General features: G+C 34.4%; 1 protein-coding gene and 1 pseudogene across 6 annotated transcripts in view; one reads left to right on the forward strand and one right to left on the reverse strand.

Moving 5' to 3' along the window:
• The window catches only part of LOC149804578 (serine/threonine-protein phosphatase 4 regulatory subunit 4-like), a 256,122-nt gene that overhangs the window by 103,174 nt on the left and 131,225 nt on the right, over positions 1-21,723 (forward strand). For all 6 annotated transcript variants that reach the window (XM_089941767.1, XM_089941759.1, XM_089941784.1 and 3 more), the window contains one exon: positions 13,995-14,097. In XM_089941767.1, coding sequence (XP_089797893.1) covers positions 13,995-14,097 — 103 coding nt within the window. The remainder of the gene's footprint in view (positions 1-13,994; positions 14,098-21,723) is intronic.
• LOC149804579 (uncharacterized) lies at positions 7,905-11,304 on the reverse strand (annotated as a pseudogene).

Here is a 21,723-nt window from a genome sequence, read left to right on the forward strand (position 1 = left end):
TACAGTTTCAAAACTATTTTTGAACTATCACAAGTAGAAATTATTGAAATTACATCCAATATCTCAGCTTCTTTTGTGATTCTGTTTCTATCAAATCATATGTATTCTTTCTTTAGGAGGATTCTGTTTTGATTTGTGCAGAAATTTTCAGTACAAGTTCCTTTCTTTATATAGCTATTTTTAAATCTTGCAAAATCAAATGCTTAGAGATCATTTTTAATTACTCAGTTTGTTTGGTGTTTTATGGCACAGTACTACTATTGCTTATTTAGTGCAGATGCAGTTGGAGTAAGGCCCCTTGCTCATCGACATACCACAGTAGCTAACATGGGCTGGTTTGATGGTACAATTTGAACCTGTACCCTTGTGGTTGCAACTCCAGCATACTGATCATTGAGCCACCATAGATCCTGCTTCCATTATTTGCCACTTGTGTGTTGCTGGATGATGCAACAGGCCTATTCTACATCCCTGAGCCAGTATGGGGGTAGTTATATGTAACAAAATTCTTTCAAGCCACATTAAATGTCAAATTTTACAATGTTAAATTTAAAAAGTAAGGTTGAAAACATACCAGGCTCAGAGTTTATGTTTTTTTATTGTTATAAATATATTAGAATCATTCTGTGTTTTTATTGTTTAAAAATAAAATTTATATATTTGATGGTTGTAATACTATTAGATCATTTTCTTTGTATTGTTAAACTTTCAGTATTTTCTTGTAACATTTGGGGGCCCCGAGTGGTCGAGTGGTCTAAAGCGCTCACCCTTCCAGATCACTGCCCTCTCACCTCTGTCTACATGCGTTCAAGTCCAATGCTTGGCTAGCGTGGGTACGTGGGAAAGCCTGCCAGTAGCTTCTCATGGGTCTGTGGTTCTTCCCTGGGTTTTCCAGGGTTCTTCCTCCACCATTTATACTGGCTGCCATGTATAGCCTATCTTGTGCTGAGAAATGGCGTTAAACCCTACAACATTATCTTGTAACATTTAAATGTGCCCTATAACTGCAAATTTGAACATTTCATTTGTCTTTTCATCCTGTAATATGTTAGCTCTAGAAGACAAGCAGCTTCTTCCTTTATTACAGTGAGCAAAGAACCAAAGTCATACTGTGGTATCTTGCTGAGCTGGACAGTAGTAAGTTAAATATTGTCCAAGCCCTGCAAGTTAGGGTGTCATGCTCTTTCTAGGATTGATATTAATAGACAAACTTAAGCTGAAGATTTTTGTCAGAGTGTGTGTGAGAAATGTGGAATGTCCAGACAGATGGTCCTCAGCTTGTTCATTAAAGGTTACTTTTTGGACATGCACATAATTCATATAATTATTTCCAGGCCCTTTGTATCTGGTCAATGCTAGCAATCAATGCTAAGCTAATTTGACTGCTTTGCTGCATATTGCCTTACTGATGTTCTGGAAATAATCACAAGTACATTGTAACTTAATTTTGTTCTGGAAATAATCACAAGTACATTGTAACTTAATTTTTGGAGTGGAGATTCATTTTTCTTTCAAAACTATTGATTTATGAATCATAAAGGGGGAAAGTGTTTTATCAAATTTGATCTCAGGGATACTTCATTATTTTAATCTTCTTTTTATTTTTGATCTGTCAAAGCTGTCAGTTTCAGTTAAGCTTTTTTTTTCTCTTTGTAAAGTTAAGTGATTGAAGGTAGTCATAAAATCGGCCCATCCTTTGAAATTCTGTTAGTTCTTTTTTGGCATCAAGATGATTCAGTTTCTGCAAGTGTAAAAATATCATCAATAAAATATCATCATTCTTTCAGATTAAAGATGGGATTAAGTTTTCAGTTGTCATCATTCTTAATTGTATGGGCTGACTCAACTGTGTGAATTATTTGAGGTTTCTTTCACAAAGCAAACACTCTTTCAGCTTCATGTATTGAGTTTAGAACAACACTAAAATGTCAGAAAGTTGAGATTTTAAATCAAATCCTTATCAGAAGTTCTTCCCTTGCAGAAAACAAATAACAGATGTTGATTCACTTGTCAATATAGCCCTGAAATTTTTTTTGTATTGGTAATGACTAGGAACCCACTTTTTCATCTTAGGGCTGATTACAAAGCATTCTGACTCTTGGGTTGGACCTAAAACCTGCTTTATGAGTCATGCTGCATGTTTGAGAATTTTAACAAGAGCTGTAAACTTTCATTATTTATGAGTATCATGTTACAACCTTTACTGCTTTCCATGCATAATCTTTACAAGTTGTCAAAACATCAGTGTTACACCCATTACATCCATCTTTATCTCTTAATCTTGAACAACATATTAGTAACCAAACATCAACCAAACCTGATTTCAACTTTTATGTGTACAGAAAACCTTGATATTCTGCATGCCCGACACCTACGCTTCGGTCTCATCAATGATACTATTTGCTCAGTTCCAAAACAATGTTCTGGATTGTATTTCATTCAAAGACCATTAAATCAAAGAATTGAACAGAATACAGAGTTCTGTTTTGGCAATGGATCACACTATTCCAGCTGTATTCTGTTGACTCAAATCAGTATTTTGTATTCGGTGCGAAGTTTAATGAAAATAAATGGTATCATTCTTTTTTAAGAGCTCAGGGATGTTAGGTCCAGTTGAATGGGTGTATGTCCAGAAATAAGATGTTTTTACCCCCAAAATGATATATTTTGAAGGCAAAATCTTTTGACACACTTTGCTTAAATTATGTGGTCTTTGTTTGCCAATGGTTCTTGATCAAATTCATTTAAATTGTCGATGTGGAACAAAGTTTATCCAAGACTCTTGGTTGCTGAAGATGAAATTTTCTCTGAACCAGGAATTTTTTTTTTTTAAAGTGAGATAAAGCCTCCGAGACTAGAAGAAATTATGACGAGGCCATTTTGTTTCATTTTTAGTTCACTTGGCATGAGGCAAGGTGAGCTTATGGTCCTGCTTCTAATATGCAAAGTACATTAAAAATGGCTATCATTACTATACCTTTAAGTGTCTTTTTCTTGAAAAACCATATTACAAAATTTGATTAAATTGTTCATGGCAGTATGGTGATTTGATACATGCCTGTCCCCATAAATCTAATTAATTATTCTCTGACCCAAGTTAATGTGTACTTCATAGATCACCAGAAATTTGCCCCTTCACAATGTTCTTCACCAGAAGATGTGCATATCAACAAATCTCTCTGTTCCTGCAATTTTTGTTTAGGGTTAATGTCCTTTTTGTCTTGTAACTTAATGCAATCTTATTAGTACAGTTAGTCTTGCACTTTTATGGATTGCTGTGAAACTGAATGCATATTATGGTCATCATCTAAAAGTACAAATTGACAAATCTATGTGCATCCATGATTTTTTAAAGAGTTATTGCCCCTTTTGAATTACAGTTGGGTGCAATGTATGACAGAATTTAGTGGATTGCTGTGAAACTTTGTACGTATTAAGGTCATCATCAGAGGATAAGCATATGGACAAATCATTTTGAATTTGAAAGGGTTTTGGTTTTTTTTTATTATAAAGAAAAGCACTGAATTAACTCAGATTTATTTGCCTATCACAATTGAATTTGGCTTTTTAGATAAATATCAGTGAGAGCTGCATGCCCAAATAAATTGTGTAGGTACTCATTGGTGCTTTGCACACATTTAAGTTGTTTTTTTCTCACCAATCTCCAAGGGACTTTAGTCTATCTGCATCCACACTAAACAACGTACTGTACCATCAAACGCAAAGCCAAACCTAAGCAAACTTTACACAAAAATGTAAAATGCAGTTTCAATCATATAGTGTTTTTATCATCATACACCTAACTTAACAAACCAGATTCTGTGTTCTGAATATCTCTGGTTAGAGTGTATGGACAGTGTGTCCAAGGTATAGGCTTTGAAAATGTTATTTTATCTATTTATTTATTATTTTTTTTTTATTTATTTATTTATCAACCTATCATGTTCAATATTTCACATTTCATTTTATTGTTTTGGTGTTTGGTTTTGTTGATATTAATGCCACCTTAAACACATAAATTTATATAATGCCAAGGAAATAAGAGGTAAGCACCTTTTTCCCCATGGCTTACCAAGGCAACCAACTTGGGCTGTCCTGGGCAGGTATTGAAACATCAACTCTTGGATTATGAGTCGAACACTCTACTTACAGAGCTACCTTGGCTCCCATCTAACGTGACATTGCTTATAGATCATTCTGAATATGGTTATAAATATACTGCTAAAGTAACCAGTTGGTTTTATTGGTGATGCTGATCTCATGTAATTGTAGAGTTATAAATGTCATACTCATGTAACCAGTCAAGTGTTGCTAAGAATTTTATCGGGGATGAATTTTTGTCAAACCCAGTCTCATTCCTTGTGAGGTAGAATATGCTTGCAATTTGCCAGGACCTCCTGTGTATGTTTATGATGTTCTTACAAGGCATTATTTTGGAGATGCCACTTCACTGCTAATTTTTATTTGGAGTATCTGTCCAGTTTGATTGGCAGAGAATATGCGTGGAAAAAAGTCTAATTGATGTTTTTATTGTTGTACGTGCACTTGTATACATGCATAAATTTTGCTCTATGGACTGCCTTTGATCAAGGTGTTCCAAGGGTTCCACATACAAAAGTCGCATTTTTGTCTCCTTCATTTTATGGACAGAACATGCATGCAAGGTAATTGTCAACCAGTTCAACATTTGACAACCATTGATAAAATAATTGTCTGAACTTTAAAGTCCAGCAGTATAATGTTGCCTGTCTTATAACATTGGTGTCACTGATCCCATTAAATGTTGCCTGTCTTATAGGGGTGAAACGATACAGTGTTGTGCCATGTATCGATAAGATTCACTTTATACAGCCAGTGATATGATACATATCGATACACATGAACTTGATAATTGGTCTTTCCATCTTTGCAAGTTATATATGTTGACATTGTGGTTGTATTTCCAGATTACAGATATATAAATATATATTTATATGCAGTTCTTATCAGCGAGAAGATAATACAAATACTTTCAAACAGACTATCTGTTGGTTGTCAGTGAGTTTTATTCAGCGTTTTAGGCCATTTAATGCAAAGAACAAATCTAGGCATGGGAATGCAGATGAACACCAACAAAATCTATCAGATTGTACTTTCTGCAGATGCAAAAGACTGCTGCAGCAACAGATGCTTGTATTTGGCAGTGATAAGGAAAACTATTGACAACAATCAGTAATGTTCTATATTTTTTTGTTAAACTTACACAAGGTGATAAACTTGAGTGCTTTAAAATCTGCCCCATGGCTAATTCTGTGCTAATTTTATTTATTCCATCAGCATCTTCATTCACAGGTTAATTATCTCTGCATAAAAAGAGAAATTCCAAATTTGTTCCCCACGTACAATTTAAGGAGAGATGATGCCAGGATTTTATCTTAAGGGAGACCTACCCCTTTGTCAGAAAAAATAGGGGAAGTGGAAAAAAGGAGGGGGAGAAGGAAACAGCTTTAGTTCAGTATTTACCTAAACTTCAATATCTGTCGCTTTCTTCCTGCTCCATTTTCTTAGAGCTCTGCTAAAATCAACATCTTTAACGGATGTCACCTCATGTTGTATATGCACTAATCAGTTAATTATTTCTGAGTATACCCTGTTCCTTATCTGTGTACAAATATTGTTCGGTGCTTCGTTCTGAAGGGGCATATACATAGCTATCTTTGTCAACTTAAAGATGTTGGGAGGCTGATCTTTGTGACTGTACAATTTTCCAGAGCTCACAGATATTATCTTTTGGATACATCTGCTCCAAAATAGGATTTTTTACTAACATAAACTTCATTTTTTGAACTGACTACTACACCAGATTTATACTATGGCAGATCAGAATCTTTGTTGTTTGCAGTTTGACTTGACTTATAAGAAAGTATAATACTTAATAACTGTAGAACAGAGCCAATGACACGGCACTGTTGGAACATTCCTCATTATATGTTTCCACACTTTCAGTGTGGGTCACTTTGTGTGGCCAGCCATGAACATTGTGATAAAGAGACATGGTAGTATTATTTGTAATAATGATATTCGCATGCATGTGACATTTTTTGATTTATGGTATGTGTATATATATGTCTACAAGTTAGGTCCAGTTGTTACAATATAGATCCTAATCTCCATTCACATAATGTGAAGTGTTGGCCTATTATGGTCTGTTGTTTGCTCTGATGATTAGGCCCAGCAAACTCTATTGACCCAGATCGGCCAATACATTAAGCAATAGCAGATCTGGGTCTATACAGTTTAGAGTTCAGTCTGACTTATAAGTGGTTCTATGCGGTAATTGTTGGACCAAATGAGGATTTATTTTTGGATTTGACCCAGTTTGACAGAGATATATTGACAGTTTGATTATTTGATTATTGTCAGTTTTTGTTTGTGGCCAAATCAGGTTTCCATTTCCTTGATAATTATGTGTAATAAATGAAATATTGATTTTAAATTTGCCCTAATTGGATGGCCTTTATACTTTTCCTGTTGGAGAAAATTGTACTTTAGCACCATAAACATAGTTCATGTCATTCAGGATATAAATATTGATAGGGTATAACAGCCATTGCAAAGACTGTTTAACTTAAACATTTTTTATTTGCATGCTTTTTATTTGCACTGTAAATGGAGAGCATGTAGGAAATGAGGAGTAAGTTAAGGAAAGAATTAAGGATGAAAAGAATGACTGATGAATAGCAGTAATGAAAATTGAAAATATTTTCATGTCTGGAAATGCCTTTATATTTGGTAGATATGATGGAAGTTTTGTACTTAGAGGAACCATGAAGCCTTGCTAATCGAGACTGTACTTATTGGAATGTCTCAGTATCCTATAAATATGTGATCATTAACCACTGATCATGAGAATTACAGTGCCCGGCTGTACATTTTCCGAGGTTTCCTAGGAAACCTTGGACAAATGTTCCTAGGAAAAACCTCGGAGTATTGGTTACTGTCCGAGGTAAAAGTCCACTGACAAAAACTTTTTGATACCTGAGGTCCAAGGTTTTTATACTTAGATGTCCGAGCTTGTCCTAGGACGTACTGTCCGAGGTGTCCTCGGACATAGTCCGAGGTTTCCTAGGACACCCACTAGCATAAAAAACCAGCAGATCAACAATTTATATCATGAAGCAAATGATTACATTAATATATTTTAAATTTTGTTCATCACAAATAAAATTTTCAAAAATATCCAGAATGCCCATTATGTTTTTAAAATGCTAAATTTTACATTTTAGTTTGAAATATTCATCCATTTCCATACTTACTAACTTCCAAGAGGTATAATTACTTATTGCTATTATAAATGGCAAAAAAAGTGTAAGCTATATATTAAATGCCAGAATTACAGCTCAGAGTGCTGTATATCATAACTCTCATATTCTTTTAAAGTTTGTAATGCAGTGTTGATTTGTCCTTTCTCCTGATTAGACATGTTTTTAAGTTTGAAAAGATCCATTTGCTGTAATACGTCATATAACATCCACAACTCAAACCGTAAAGTGTTTCTCTGACTCTCTTTTCTTTAAAAATATAGACTGGTTTTCAAACTGACTAGCTCATGAATAAAATGAATCAGTGCTTAAGGCAAAGTTCACTTAGGAAGTAAGCCATGTTTTCTTGGAAATGGTTTGTATACAGTTGCTAATAGCTAGTAAGGAAGGTACTCTTGTGCTATTATTATGCAGCAGTCACCTTTTGAAGAATATTCTCAATTTTTAAAGTGGAATTGAAGAGATGATGATAAAAATGACAAAATATTTTTATTGCTTTATGTTAAGTTTATTTTTTAATTTAGCAAAAAAGTGTAATCCATAAGAGTCTAGCAGTAAACATAATTTGCTGGAAAAAAGCATAATGGTTGGCATCTATGTATTTTAATCCCAGTTTCTTGAAGGCTTCAGTACTTCGCTGATTTTATTGTTAATCAATTCATCCTTTACATATGGCCATTTCTTTTGGATAAATTCTGTAAATAAAAAAATAAATATATATATAATGTGATGAATTGATAAAACAATTAGTACACATATAACATTATTGTAACTGTTGTAGCCTTTAATTTATAAATCATGTTTGGAATCTTTTAGTTTTGAATTTAATTTTTTTAAAAAGAAAACAAAGTATTAACCCTTAAAACACTATTTTTAAAAAGTCTACTTTTGGCATTTGGGAAAATCATTTGAAATTGTTGATAAAAAAATATACTCAAGATTATATTCTGTACCTGGCTAAATACCTTACAAGTTCATCTCAAAACTACAAATACTTACCATAAATAACCTGGAGTTTTGTTTGATCCTCTATAGCTGGCCTAGCAAGTGATGTTCTGTTTGCTGCAGATCCTGTCAAACTCCTTCCTTTGATTTCCTCCACAGTATACAATTTTTGGAAAAGGAGTTTGGCTACTTTCCCAAAGTCATCTGCAGCCTCAGCATAGCTTCAGAGTTTATCCTAAAATAGTAGCTTAACTTAACAGAAATGGAAATTTTTCAACAAAAAAATACTTCATCAGTTATAAATATCTACATATTTTTTAAGTCTTGGGGATATTCATACTTCATGAAATTTAAATGCACCTTTGTAACACTGTGGTTATGCAGGATGTTACAACATGGTGTCTTAACCAACAATTATTTTTTGCATATGAGTGAAAATACAGGTCTAATCTACTATAACTGATCTCAAATCAGATGACTTAACAGGTCTATTCTATTATAACTGACAACTTCAATCAGGTGGCTAATACAGGCCTAATCTACCATAGCTTACCACTTATTAAGTGACTTATATAGAACTTAAGGAAAGTAACTGGTGCAGGTCACATTTAAATTTCATATGAAGGGAAATTTTGAAAACTTACTAATACTTGGGTGACCACTAACACAGGCTAGTGTTCAGACAAAAGCACATCCGCACACGCACGCATAAATAAAACCTTTTTATGCTTTCTACAAGCATCACTTGTAATTACCATGCTAGAACAAATACTGGAATGACTGCATGCTTGACTATTTGAAAACTGGGATTGGTGGGCCTAAGTACAAAATAGGGGGATAATTATGTTCAAATCAAGAAATTGCGAAGCTTATGCAATTGTCATGATGTCTAATGATGGCGAAAACTTGTGTGAAGTATCCTTCAGTTACGTACGGCTGTTAGAGATACAACTGATTACAAACAAAATTTTCTTATGCTGCATTCCAAATATCATCTCGTTACTTTTTTTCCTTAAATATTGAAACAGTTAATTACTCAAAACCTGTAAACATAATTCTTACTAAAATGCATACTTTCGATCATTTTTAATGATTGCAAAATAGATCTTGATCAAAATAACAGTAGCTCTATAATTAAAAAAAATTGCATATTAAAATGCACTTTCTTTTTCACGCATGTTAGGATGGTAGACAATATATGAAAGCCAATAAAAGTACATGTCTTTTTCTAATTTAATGTAATACAATAAAACAGAAATGAACTTACCCCCAATCTTTCCAATGATCCCTTCCGTTATTCCAAAACTCAGCAACTTCACCGACACCAAATCCCCGACTTTGTATTCTTCTATTGCTTTTCTCGGCTCAACAGTATTTTGAAGGCTGAGTACATTTCCGGTAATCAGATTGTCATTTTTCCATATGAATAACCCAAACAACTTCATGGCAAATCTACTTTTCAACGCAAAATTATAACTTGTATGCTTTGAATGGATTGCTTTCAAATTTATATGAAGGCGTGAATGAGAGTTATGATTCGGTGAATCGGCTGCTGCGATTGGATAGTTCCAGCCCCTGCAACCAATCGAAGACTGTGAAAGAAATATTTCCAGGATCTTTCCACAACTTCGGTAAGATTTCCTATTAATATTTCAAAAATTTAAAACCAGTAAGTAGATAAGAACCTGCTATGAGTATTAAGTGGGGTCCTTATAATAATCTCAATATTAAAAATTTAAAATAAAATTATCTCCCAGCTTTCGATCGTTGCAGACCAGAAGTGCCATATCACGAGCACGTAAACAAAGGAGACCTTTAACAGAGTACAGACATTTTACGTGTTTTAAAATATATTTACCACAATGCAGTGTTTTGGCAAACTCTACTAACTTAACTACAAATGAGGAAATAAATTAGGAAATCATGTAAGTAAATAAGTAAAGCTGATAAATATGAACTTTACTCCAAACTAGGGGATTGGAATGAAACTTGATTAGTTAAACTTAAAGTATGTTATTGCTTTTGAACTTCATCCAAGAAACCCGATATTGATAGTGACACAAATTAGTTTTCTCAAACCATCCGTTTCTGGGAGCATTCATCATTTCTGGGAGCATTCATCATTTCTACTGTCATATTCTAGCTTTCAGACTCAAAAAATGCCATTTACAGCACATTATTTGTCTACATTTGATGAATACCTAAGTTTTATTAGAATTTAATGAATTAATTGTAAATAAAAAATCTTATACAGGTTTAAACTCTAAGTGAAAACAGTCGTTGTTCAAATTTATGTTGTCAATAACTTTGAAGGTCATTTTTCATTTTATTTAAGCATCAGAAGCGGTAACATCATTAAAATGTTTACTATTCTTAAACTCCCAAATGTATTTTATGTTTTTCAGAGATGGAATCAGTGTTATACCAGCAGAGTACTTAAAAGAACCCCTTTTTGTTGTCAGAAAACAGGATCAAGTGTTTGGTGCATTCTTCCCAAATCATTTTGAAAGGGATTAAATTTCACTGTAACTGTGCATATTATCAGCTGTCATATGAGAAATGACTATTAAAAATGGTGTCATGCCAATTCCATGCAATTTTATGTATTTTTCATTATTTTTCTTAAAACTAATGTGTCAGATAAACAGTGACATACCCTAATTTATTACCTATTTCTACTAATATTTTCAATTATCCCTGATGTAACTAACATACAAATGCAAATTGTCAGATAAATGACATATGTACTTTTAAGCATTGAAGACTTTACTTTAGATTCAGTTGCTAGAAAATATATTTTTACAATCGTCCAGTGTGGTTACAGGGCATTGGAATTGGGACCACTGTGTTATACTAACATAACTGTTAGTGAAGTGATTAAAAGTCTATGAATGGGTAGAATTTATCTAACTTTGGGATTCCAGCATGTGTGTACGATTTGGTTCTGTATCTGATATTGTTATCTCAGTGTAAATTGTAAATAAGATGTGAAAGCTAAATCTGTATTCCTGTTTGGCTCCATATTGCCTGATCTGAGATGGTGAACTCTTATTTCTAAAATAAAACGATTGTCATTAATTCGTATTTATTTTTTAATTCAAATTGTAGACTGATTAGTTTTTGGGATGACAAACATCATTCATTTTAATAAACTGTAAAAAAAAAATTCTGAATAAATATTCAGAAATCTCTAAGTACACAGTTAAAACACACCAAGTCCATGTCCGAGCTGAAAAATTTCTAAGTCCACACTTCTGAGCTATGTCCGAGATAAAAAACGACTAAGTTCTTATTTCCTAGGTTTTTCCAAGCTAAAAATATACTAAGTTCTCATGTCCAAGGTTTTGTCCAAGGTATTTCCTAGGTGTCTTTATAATGTATGAGATCATGTCCAAGGTTGTTTATAAAACCTCGGACAAAATATCAGCAAAACCTTGGACGTCCGAGTTTTTTTTTGTAACATTTTCAAGTAAACCTCGGAAAATGTACAGTGGGGCGACTCAGTTATTAGTGTACAGGGCTTTCAACCAGAAGGGTGCTAGTTTGAATCTCACCCAGCTGCATTGGTGTGTGTCAGGTCAATTCACTTTACTCCAAGTGCTGGCACTGTATAACCTGTATTGTGTTGCAGTGCCAAACACAAATTAGTTCATCAGTCAACCAAGCAATAAATCAGCCATTCATCATAGCATAATAGCATCTTGAATAAAATAAATTTTTTTTTAAATATCACAAATGAAGCTTAGTTTGTTTTTAAAGTTTGATGCAGCATCTGACAGTCCTTTTCTCCCCTTACATTTTAGATGATTATGCCTCCCTTCCCATCCACCCCAAAGATGGGAAGGCATACTGGGTTTATGTTGTCACTCCGTCCATCCATCACACTTGCCTTAGACCACTCTGGTCTGGCCTAAGTGGTCAGAGCATCTGCCTCAGATGTGGGAGGCTGCGGGTTTGTACCCCATCCGAGTCATACAAAAGTCTTATAAAAATGGAACAAGCAGCTGACTCATTTGGCACTTTAGCATTAAGAGGTTAGTGTTAGGACTGGTTAACCTTGTGTCAGGATAATGTGACTGGGTAGGACATGATGCTGCATGTCTGCGGCACGATGCCCCTCACCTAGATATCCCTATAAACTGCCACAATGCAGACATTGTAACAATATGACTGGAAAACTGTTAAAGCTTCATTAAAAATTCAGATCACACACTCATTCATACACTTGCCTTGTAAGCTAGACATCTCAAAAAGCTATTGAGAAAAACCAAATCTGTTGGGTATTTGGATGCCTTCAGAGAGTCCCAAGATTCTGTAACCTTATTTTCAATGTTACATGGTGTGATACATTGTATTAAGAGAATGATTTTCAAGGTACGAGATTGGGAGGGAGGATGCTTTTCTTTCTACAAAAAAAGTAAATCACTTTTTGATCAAAGTTTTCAGCCATGCAGAGATTCCACAATGTTTTTCAATAAATTAATGTGCAAGCAGTTTACCTTTAGACTGATTTTTAAAAAGAATTGTGAACATAGTTTATTTTGACAATGTGTATTTGAAATGGGTTGAGAAACAATGCTCACTAACAGAACCAACTTCATTTTATCATAAGAGAAATTATAGACCATCTGGAAAGTTCCTATCCCTTCTAGCTTATTGTACCTTTTCGTTCTGCATTACAACTAATGTAGGTTCACTAATAGCAGAGCTTGTTTAATAGAACTTGAAAAACTTGAAGCACCGCACAACCACATTTGGGGTTCATGTTTTTTGTTAGCTCTGAGTTTTCCATATTGTAGTCAATAGAGTGTTTTACACCAGAACCTAGCCTAAGTCATCCAGTGAGTCATTCAAGTAATATTGAGTATTCAAGTGATTGAGTTCTCACACTTTTAGTGTAAATGCTTCAGATCTTTAATGTATTTGTGTGCATCATGTAACAATTTGCCAGATTAGGTGTGTGTTGTCTATGTGCACCATCTATCAATTTGCCAGATTAGGTGTGTGTTGTCAATATTGCAGCAGAGCCAGGACAACAATAAGCAGTCAGATTTTTTAACATATTAAATGTTTACATGTTGATGGCCTCTAGATGGCAACCTCATTCGATAAGTATGATCCCCCACCACAAAAGAGTCATCCCTCTTGAGAAATTATTCAGATGCAACAGCAAAAAGTTTTGTCTTTTTTAGCATTAGATATGTGTACAGAAGAATGCCAGTTATGTGGAAGCATACATTTCCAAATGGTTTGCTTATATGGACTTGCATCAAGACCTCAGACAGTAAAATTGATTGAAAACAAATATCCATGCAACTATTTTTCCACACAAAATCAGCATCTTCCAGTGGTTCAAGTAATAGACATATTCCAGTATCCCAAATAGATAGCAGCCTAAAGAAAAATGTATGATCTCAGTATACAGCATTCCCTCACCATAATGCACTTCATTATAACACAGTTACCTTTATAAATATTGCTCATTATTTTGAATTGTAAATGTTACTCCAGATTTGGAAATCTTATTTGAAATGTACCAATGCAGCATATTTATTGAGAATATTTGTTGTAGGATTTAGAACAGAGAAACGTTTTATTGTGAGTGAATGATGTTAGTTTTTGTACCATCCATTAACAAATGAATGTCCCTTATGTGCCAGTAAATATGGTATATTTGGCAATATTACCATTTAAAGACAAGCATTTACAAGTATATAAATATATATATTCTTTCCCCTTTTATTCCAGCTCTGGTCAAGAGGTGCAGCGAATAAGTGTTATTAACAATGTTCCAGACCTACTACGAGACAGCCATGCCGAATGCATGCGTAGAGTGGTGCCCAAAGTCAGGGTATGTATATGTTTGAAGCCAATTTTTTGTGGTCATTTAGAATAATGATATTTGGCACTTTCATTGTTTTGTTTGACAGGTGGTAACATGACTACAGTTTTCAAAAGAAAAGGTTGTAAAAATAGTTTGATAAATGTGTGTGTATGTGAAAACACCGATGGAGGAAAAGAATTGATTCCATTATTTCTTTAAAAAATTCTTCTCGTTAGCTCCACAAGCTTTTCCTATGTTTCATATTTACAGATCACAAAGCCTTCTTTTTATTAAAAAAAAAAACAGTCAAGTCAAGCTCATCCACATTCAGCAGTCAATTATTGGTTCTTAAGATAGAAGGAAACATTTTGACTAAGTATCTGCCTCCCCTATCCCCACCCTCACACAGTGAAAACCTTATTGGAACAAGAGAACATTTTCTTTTTTAAGTATCTTCCTACCCTATCCCCACCATCACACACTGAAAAACCTTATTGGAACAAACATGAAAACGTTTTTTTTTTAAGACATTCTCTCAATAACGAAAATTAATTTTTATATCGAAAGGATAAATGTTACCTTTAGTGGGTTCTACTGAGTCGATTTCAATTACCAAAACTATGTAAATACATCCAGTGATCTGTTTTATTATGATTACAAAGAAAGGTTAACCTTAAATTTGATTTGAAAGATAGGCAACAATATGAAGTACAGACTGATACTCCACCACACTCGACTAACTCAATTGTTTGCATTCCAAGCAATAAAAGACTGCACACTGTTTTACAGTTTGTATTTCAAATTCACTATCTGCAGATTTTGAAGATAGCATCTTTAAGAGAGTGCAAAATATTGGATATTTGCCAGTAAAACCATTGGCATATTATACAAAACCAGAAAGCCTTAAGGAAAGAGTGGGATGGAGTGTCAGGTGCAGTTGTTATATTCCTGTCTTAAGTTGAGCATATTATGATATGATGTTTTCCATTACATTTGCTTTTGCTGTCCATAACCTTTCAGTTGGAGAGATTTTCATAAAACTTTCCTACCCAGGTTATATATTCTGACTAGACAGTGTGTTGTGTATCATAATCAAGACCCCCCCACCCCACCCAGTAAAAGCGTTCTTTGCTTTTTTTGGGAGAAACTTCAGATATTTTGGAGACGAGGCAATTTTCAATTTAGTTTATGAGAATGAAACTGTAACAAGACAAGATCACATGATGAAATGCTATGTCACTGTGTATATGAAAACTAAAGTAATGATTCATGAAAAATGATTCAAAAGTTGCTTAAAGTTAACAATAGATTTCTTACATTGTCTGTGTTTAGACAGCCAGTTATTTAGTTCAAGTATGTTCTGGGAACAAATGTTGTGCTACCCACCACCAACACCCAAAAATAGAGAAATCAGTTTGCCTTATACGTCTGAGGATGTTTCTAGCTTGATACAAAAGACTGAGGCTATTGTGATTGCTAGGCCTCCTTAAGGTCAGGATCAAGGCAAGGAAAAATGGAATTTTATGTCCTTGTTTAGAGTGTAGCTTTTAAACAATTGAAGATATTTTTATGAAACTTTATCCTGTTATATATTATATATAGACCTCCATACCAAAACTATAATAGCAAAGGAAAATATAATTCTGTAACTTGTTTCCTTGTCTGAAGTATAAGTTTTGAACCACTGAAGGTATTTTAATGAAGCCTTAACCAATTATGTCATGTATAAAAGGTGTGTCACATACCCTAGTTCCCCCCTCCTTTCTCAAGTTCAAACCACTCCAGTGTCCTAGTGGTTAGAGTGTCCGCCTCATATGCAGGAGTTCGTGGGTTCGATCAACGGCCGAGTTATACCAATAACTTACAAAAAATGGTACAAACAGCTGCCTCGCTTGACGCTCAGCATCAAGAGGTTAGTGTTAGGACTGGTTGGCCTGATGTCAGGATAATGTAACTGGGTGGGACATCATGGTACATGTCTGCGGCATGATGCTCCGGTGCTAGACATCACTATTAACTGTCACACTGCAGATATCGTAGTGATATGACTGAAAATTTGTTAAAGCTACGTTAAAATTCCAAATCACACACACACATTCTCAAGTTCAAGGTAACGGCAATGGAAACTATAATTCTATGACTTGTATCTTGTTTAGAGTATAACTATTGAACCACTGAATATATTTTGATGACAACTTTTGCCAATTATATATCATATAGAGCCAGTTATATATTATGTAGAGATGGTGTGTTTTGTACCATAGCCATGCCCCCCTGCCTCCAGGTCATGGTTATAGCTACGGAAAATGCAACTCCAACTTGTATGCTTGTTGTTCATAGTATAATTTTTGAAAGCACAAAAGATATTTTCATGAACCAGTTACATATCATGACAAGACACTGTGTCACATGCAGTAGCCACACCCCCGTCTCAAGGTCAAGGTCATGACAAGGAAAAATATAAAACAGTGACTTCACTCCCCATATAGGCTTAATTTTTTTAAATTTTTGTTTTAAACTAATCAAGATGCTTTAATAAAAATTGAGCCTTTTCCATATCTTGACAATGTCTTTCATATTTTAAGTCATACATAGTGCCACAAGGCCAGGGTTACAAAGGGGTAATGTACATCTGTGGTCTATATCTTTATCCAGGTTGTGACATCTTAATCCTGAGAAATATTTTGTAGACCCAGGTCCACAGCTTAACATACAGTAGACAATTTCCTAGATGAAATGTCAGGGTAATTTGTCTGAAATTGGTCACTAGATCGTCTTTATTATGCATTGTCATGTACCTTTTGTGGTACTTTTGTTTTAAACTACCGGGTATATAGTGAAACCTGTTTAGCAGACACTTTCATATTAAGGATACTTACCAATTGAGTGTGTATGTGATCCTCCTCATTGCACTTAATATGTTTAACCCTTTCATATAGGACACTTGTTTACGTTGGAGAAAATTATGTAGTCATGAATATTTGTAATAGACATTGTACTGTATGCCACTTGCTACATCAATGTCAAAATATGTACAGATACTATATTTTAAAGGGGATACAAACCTGTCAAAAGTCATATTTATGTCAGTTACTCTCAATTATAGTTGTTGATTGACAGTTGAAAAAGTGACAGCAAATATCTGACAAGCCTAAATACCTTCAGATATCTGATCTTGCTGACCATAAAGCAGAGCAGTGTTTTATGTGATGTTTTCAATCTTTTCATCCGTGCATCACCATGTCACTTCCTGATATTGATTCTGCACAATAACTTGAGTTCTCTACCCTCCACAGCTACCAAATTTACTTAAGTAACATGTATCTGAGTCAAAGAAGAAACCTACTGAGCTTGGAAACTTAAAAACTTAGATCAAGATAGCAGGAAATAAAAAAAGGAAAATGTTTGCAGACATTAATTTAGTATGTTTACCTGATACCTTTACCAAACTTTGTAAATGTTTTGCATTTGAGATCAGAAAGACGCCTATTAATTTTGGGGAGGGGCAAAAGGTCAAAGGTCAGGGACTCTTAGAAAAAGGGTTTCCTCAATATTTTGAGTTCTTTATTACCTACTTTGACCAAACATTGTACATTGCTTGCATGGGAAACAAAGGGTCTTTATAAAGGTTAAATGTCAGTTTCACAGGGACAAAGAAGGAAAAGCAAGTTTCACAAAATTCTATGAGTTTAATAATACATTACATAATCTATTGCTATTGCTGACCCCAAAGAAAAATACCCCAACTGTAGGATGAAAATTCATCTTCCCACAAGGTGAAACAGAAACGTCCAGAATACCAAAATACCCTTGGTCCAACCCACAGATACTTACTGTAATTTTATGTGTGCATCAGACTTCTATTTCTGTATGTATTTGGCCAATGCTTTGTGCCAACTGCTGTCAGTGTCTGATTCATGTACTTTTTTGTATGAATTGGAACACCACCTTTATCATTAGAAAGAATTTTCTTTCAAGATAGAGTAGAATCAGGTAAAATAAGTATGATACAAACATCTGCTTAGAGTGATGGTCAACTGTTAAGTTTTGCAAGCCAAGAAAGTGAATGTCTTCCCCCACCTAGACCTCTTGTACTTTTATGTTGAACTTGTTCAATTTGCTGGTGAGATTCAGGTAAGATTCTGGATTAATTGGGGACCATGGCAGGCAGATGGGTGAGTAATAGTGAGAAAACTGAGAACACCACCAGATGTGTCAACTTCTGCCTTGCAGTAAATTTTCGCTGTCCTCTAGGATTTTCAGTTAACCATTTTATGCAACTGCATTCCATATCTCAATCTGCTGATGAATTTCATGAGAAAGCACATATGTAATAATTCCTGTAGATAAAGCACACACAAGGAACAAAGACTCTGGTCTCTATTTCATAATGAAGCCACAGACCAGGGTTTTTATGCCGTTGTTTTTTTAAATCAATAAATTGTGTGGTTTTTTAATTTGCTGGTGTATTGTGGCAAATCAAAACTGAATACTATTCATAGCAAAGCATTCAAGATAAAACCAACAAAAATATCAATTTGCCATATGCCTTCACTTGAAGCTGTAATAAAACTGAAGTCGCATTCCTCCAGTCCATACAAGTGTTCCCATAGGAGACATATAATTGTGAATTCTTCAGGAAGAAATTTGTTGGCTTGTTTAATTCACAGCTTAATGAAAAACATTTTATCGGCTAAGAGAAGGGAACTTTAAGAGATCCGAATATTTCAGCTTCTTTTGAGCTTTCATGACCAGAACATTTTACAATGCTTCTCTCACGATTAGTTCAGGCAACCAGCTTCATAAATTGTCAAAGTAAAAAGAAAAAATTGAAACAAAATTGTCCTAAAAGTATGATGTGGACTTATTATTCGACCAAAAACCCATAAATACTTGCAAATTTTTGTCAAAGAGGGGGTGGTTGGAGGATGATGGGGCATGTCAGCCTGCACAGCCATATCATCAGATAAAAACAGTGCTTTGGCTTTAGGCTGTATATTCTTTATGAAATAAAACATCTTTTGTAAAAAAAAAAACTTCTGGTTTTCAGTGTTATTTATAACATGTAAATATTTTATTTTTCCTTGACTCCTACAAATACAGTATATTTGCAACGTAAAATGTTTTCAAATGTTTTTTTTATGTACTGTGTATATATAGCTTGTTGTTTAGGTAATTCTTCAGATATTTGGATAAATAATGATTGTGCTTGTCACAATGCTGTAATATTGCAATCTTCCACAAGCATTTTCAGAGTTTTAGATTTTGACTGGGTCAAGTAGATTTGCATTTAATAATTTTCTAGTCAGATACAGTTTAGATTCTGAAGCTTGAACCCACTGATTGCAAATGGAAGTATTTCTGTTGTTTCTCTTAGTGCCTATGTAGTGATTTGCCAATTTCAGCTCTACTGGTATACCAGAGGAACTAATGGGATAGTGTATTGTTGGTCCTCTGATGTATATACTATCCATCAGTCCCTAATCGGAAGTTTGTTATTCCTCCTAAAAACTTGGAGGATTGCCAAGAAATTTTCATGCAAATTTATTGCAATGCTTATTTGGTCCTAAATGAAAATGGTGCCTCATGGGCATCCTTTATAGCGGGCACTGTGGCAGTCTTGAAACTATTCTCACTACTTTTCCTGAATGGATGTTTATATCAACATGGAATATTCGCAAAACTTTTTATGATTTGCTGATATGACAGCCAGCATTGACAACCAACTTGGAAGTCTTCTTATTACTTCCAGACTAGAAAGTCATGTTGACGTAGGGCTTTCACCAAAAGACAGGGTTTTTACCAAAAGACTTCTTGTTTAGTTGGTCCTCATTGAAAACTGTGCCATTCTGACTATCAGTATGACCACCATGATGGCTGTCTTGAAAATCTTGTCAATATTCCTTCTAGATACTGTAGATGGCCATATTGATGTCTTAGAAAGTTGGTTGTGAATGAAAATGGTGTCATTCCACTAGAAGTCATATTGACATGGAGCTTTGATGAAAATACTTATTGAATTCAAGTTGGTCCTAAGTGAAAATGGTACTGAACTGACCACCATGATAACCATCTTGAAAATCTTGATGTAGCTATTCCTCCTCGATTGATAGTCATATCAACTTAGAGATTTCACCAAAGGATTTCTTACAGTGTCTAGTTGCTCCCAAAAAATGGTGCTGATCTTATGTCCATTATGGCCACCAAGGCAGCTATCATGAAAATCTTGTTATTGCTACTCCTAAGTGGAAAGTCATGTTGACATAGTTTATCACCAGAAAACTATAAATGATGTGCAGATAGCCCTAAACGAAATCTTGCAATATGGCTGCGTTATGGTCATCTTGAAAATCTTGTTTACACTAATTCTTCTAAATGGTTGTTGATATTGATGTGGGCTTTTTACCAAAAGACTTCTAATGATGCCAAGTTGGTCCTAAGTGAAACTGGTGGTGATCTGGCAATATGGATATTACAGAAGAAATCTTGTTATCTTTTAGGAATATTACATTCAGCAGTTCCACCATTAATACTGGCCGCCATGTATGGCCTATCTTGTGCTGAAAAGTGGCGTTAAACCCTACAACAACAACAACAACATTCAGCAGTTCAAAGAAAGAACAATCTGATCTTGGAATCCTGGAAATTCTATAAACAGTAGAACACAAGTTCCTTTGAGGGACTCTTTTTCATGTTTTCTGATTTTGTGTATTTAGAGTATGTAAATGTGCCTCATTTATTCAATTTAAGGCCAGCATAATGTTGACTTTTGATTTCCCAAGTTGATGCTTTTATTCACTTTGACTCATCCAGTTTAAGTGTCTTTTATTCCAGACTTATAATATTTGTCAAATAAATCATGTTTTAGATGCTTGTTACCAACACCTGTCTTCTGATTGGCTGTTGATTTCAGTGGCAGAGAAATGTTTTTATCTGCAAAAGTAACATTTTTGAAAGATACCAAGTGTTTGGTTGATATTACTGTCACATTAAAACCTACTAAAACTACAGTGGAAGTTCACTTTTCCATACTTGAAATGTCCAAACTGCCTCTGATCAGAGTCCAGTCCATGCACTAGGACTTTATAACAGCATGGTTTGTCAAATATTCAAACTAAATGGGTGTCCCTTGAGTAGGCAAGATAATTGTATGTCTTTCATATCTTTTGTTTTTGTGACATTTGAGAATTAAGTTTGGTTTTGATTTGGTTTGCTGGTTAATAAGACAGCAACACCAGTGGATTGCTTAATGCCAAGGAAATTCTAGTAAAATGCCTTGCCAAAGGACATATCACTAAAGGCCAAACCTTGCTGATCCGTTAGTAGGATTATAAGTAAGATTAAAACATGTGCCATTTCGGTTGTTAATTTCTGAGCAGTACCAGTAAACATAGCATCCATAAATTAATGCTTCTTCTCTCCGATTCACCTTCTCTAAATTTTGTAAGAGAAATGCTTTATTTGAGTTAATACTGACCATAAATTAGGTTTCTGGGAAGGATTGCACACTATTTGATATTGATCACTGTAGAGATATGCGTACCTTCTTTCCTACAGAGTATTTTGTGATTTATCTCCCAGTAGTTACCAAGTTTCTGCATGCTATATTGACATGTATCTCTCTTTTCATATAGAGTATTTTCACATCTTTCT

This window comes from Sinohyriopsis cumingii, chromosome 2 (genome assembly GCF_028554795.1).
Source record: "Sinohyriopsis cumingii isolate HCF-2022 chromosome 2, ASM2855479v2, whole genome shotgun sequence".
NCBI classification, from domain to species: Eukaryota; Metazoa; Mollusca; class Bivalvia; order Unionida; family Unionidae; genus Sinohyriopsis; species Sinohyriopsis cumingii.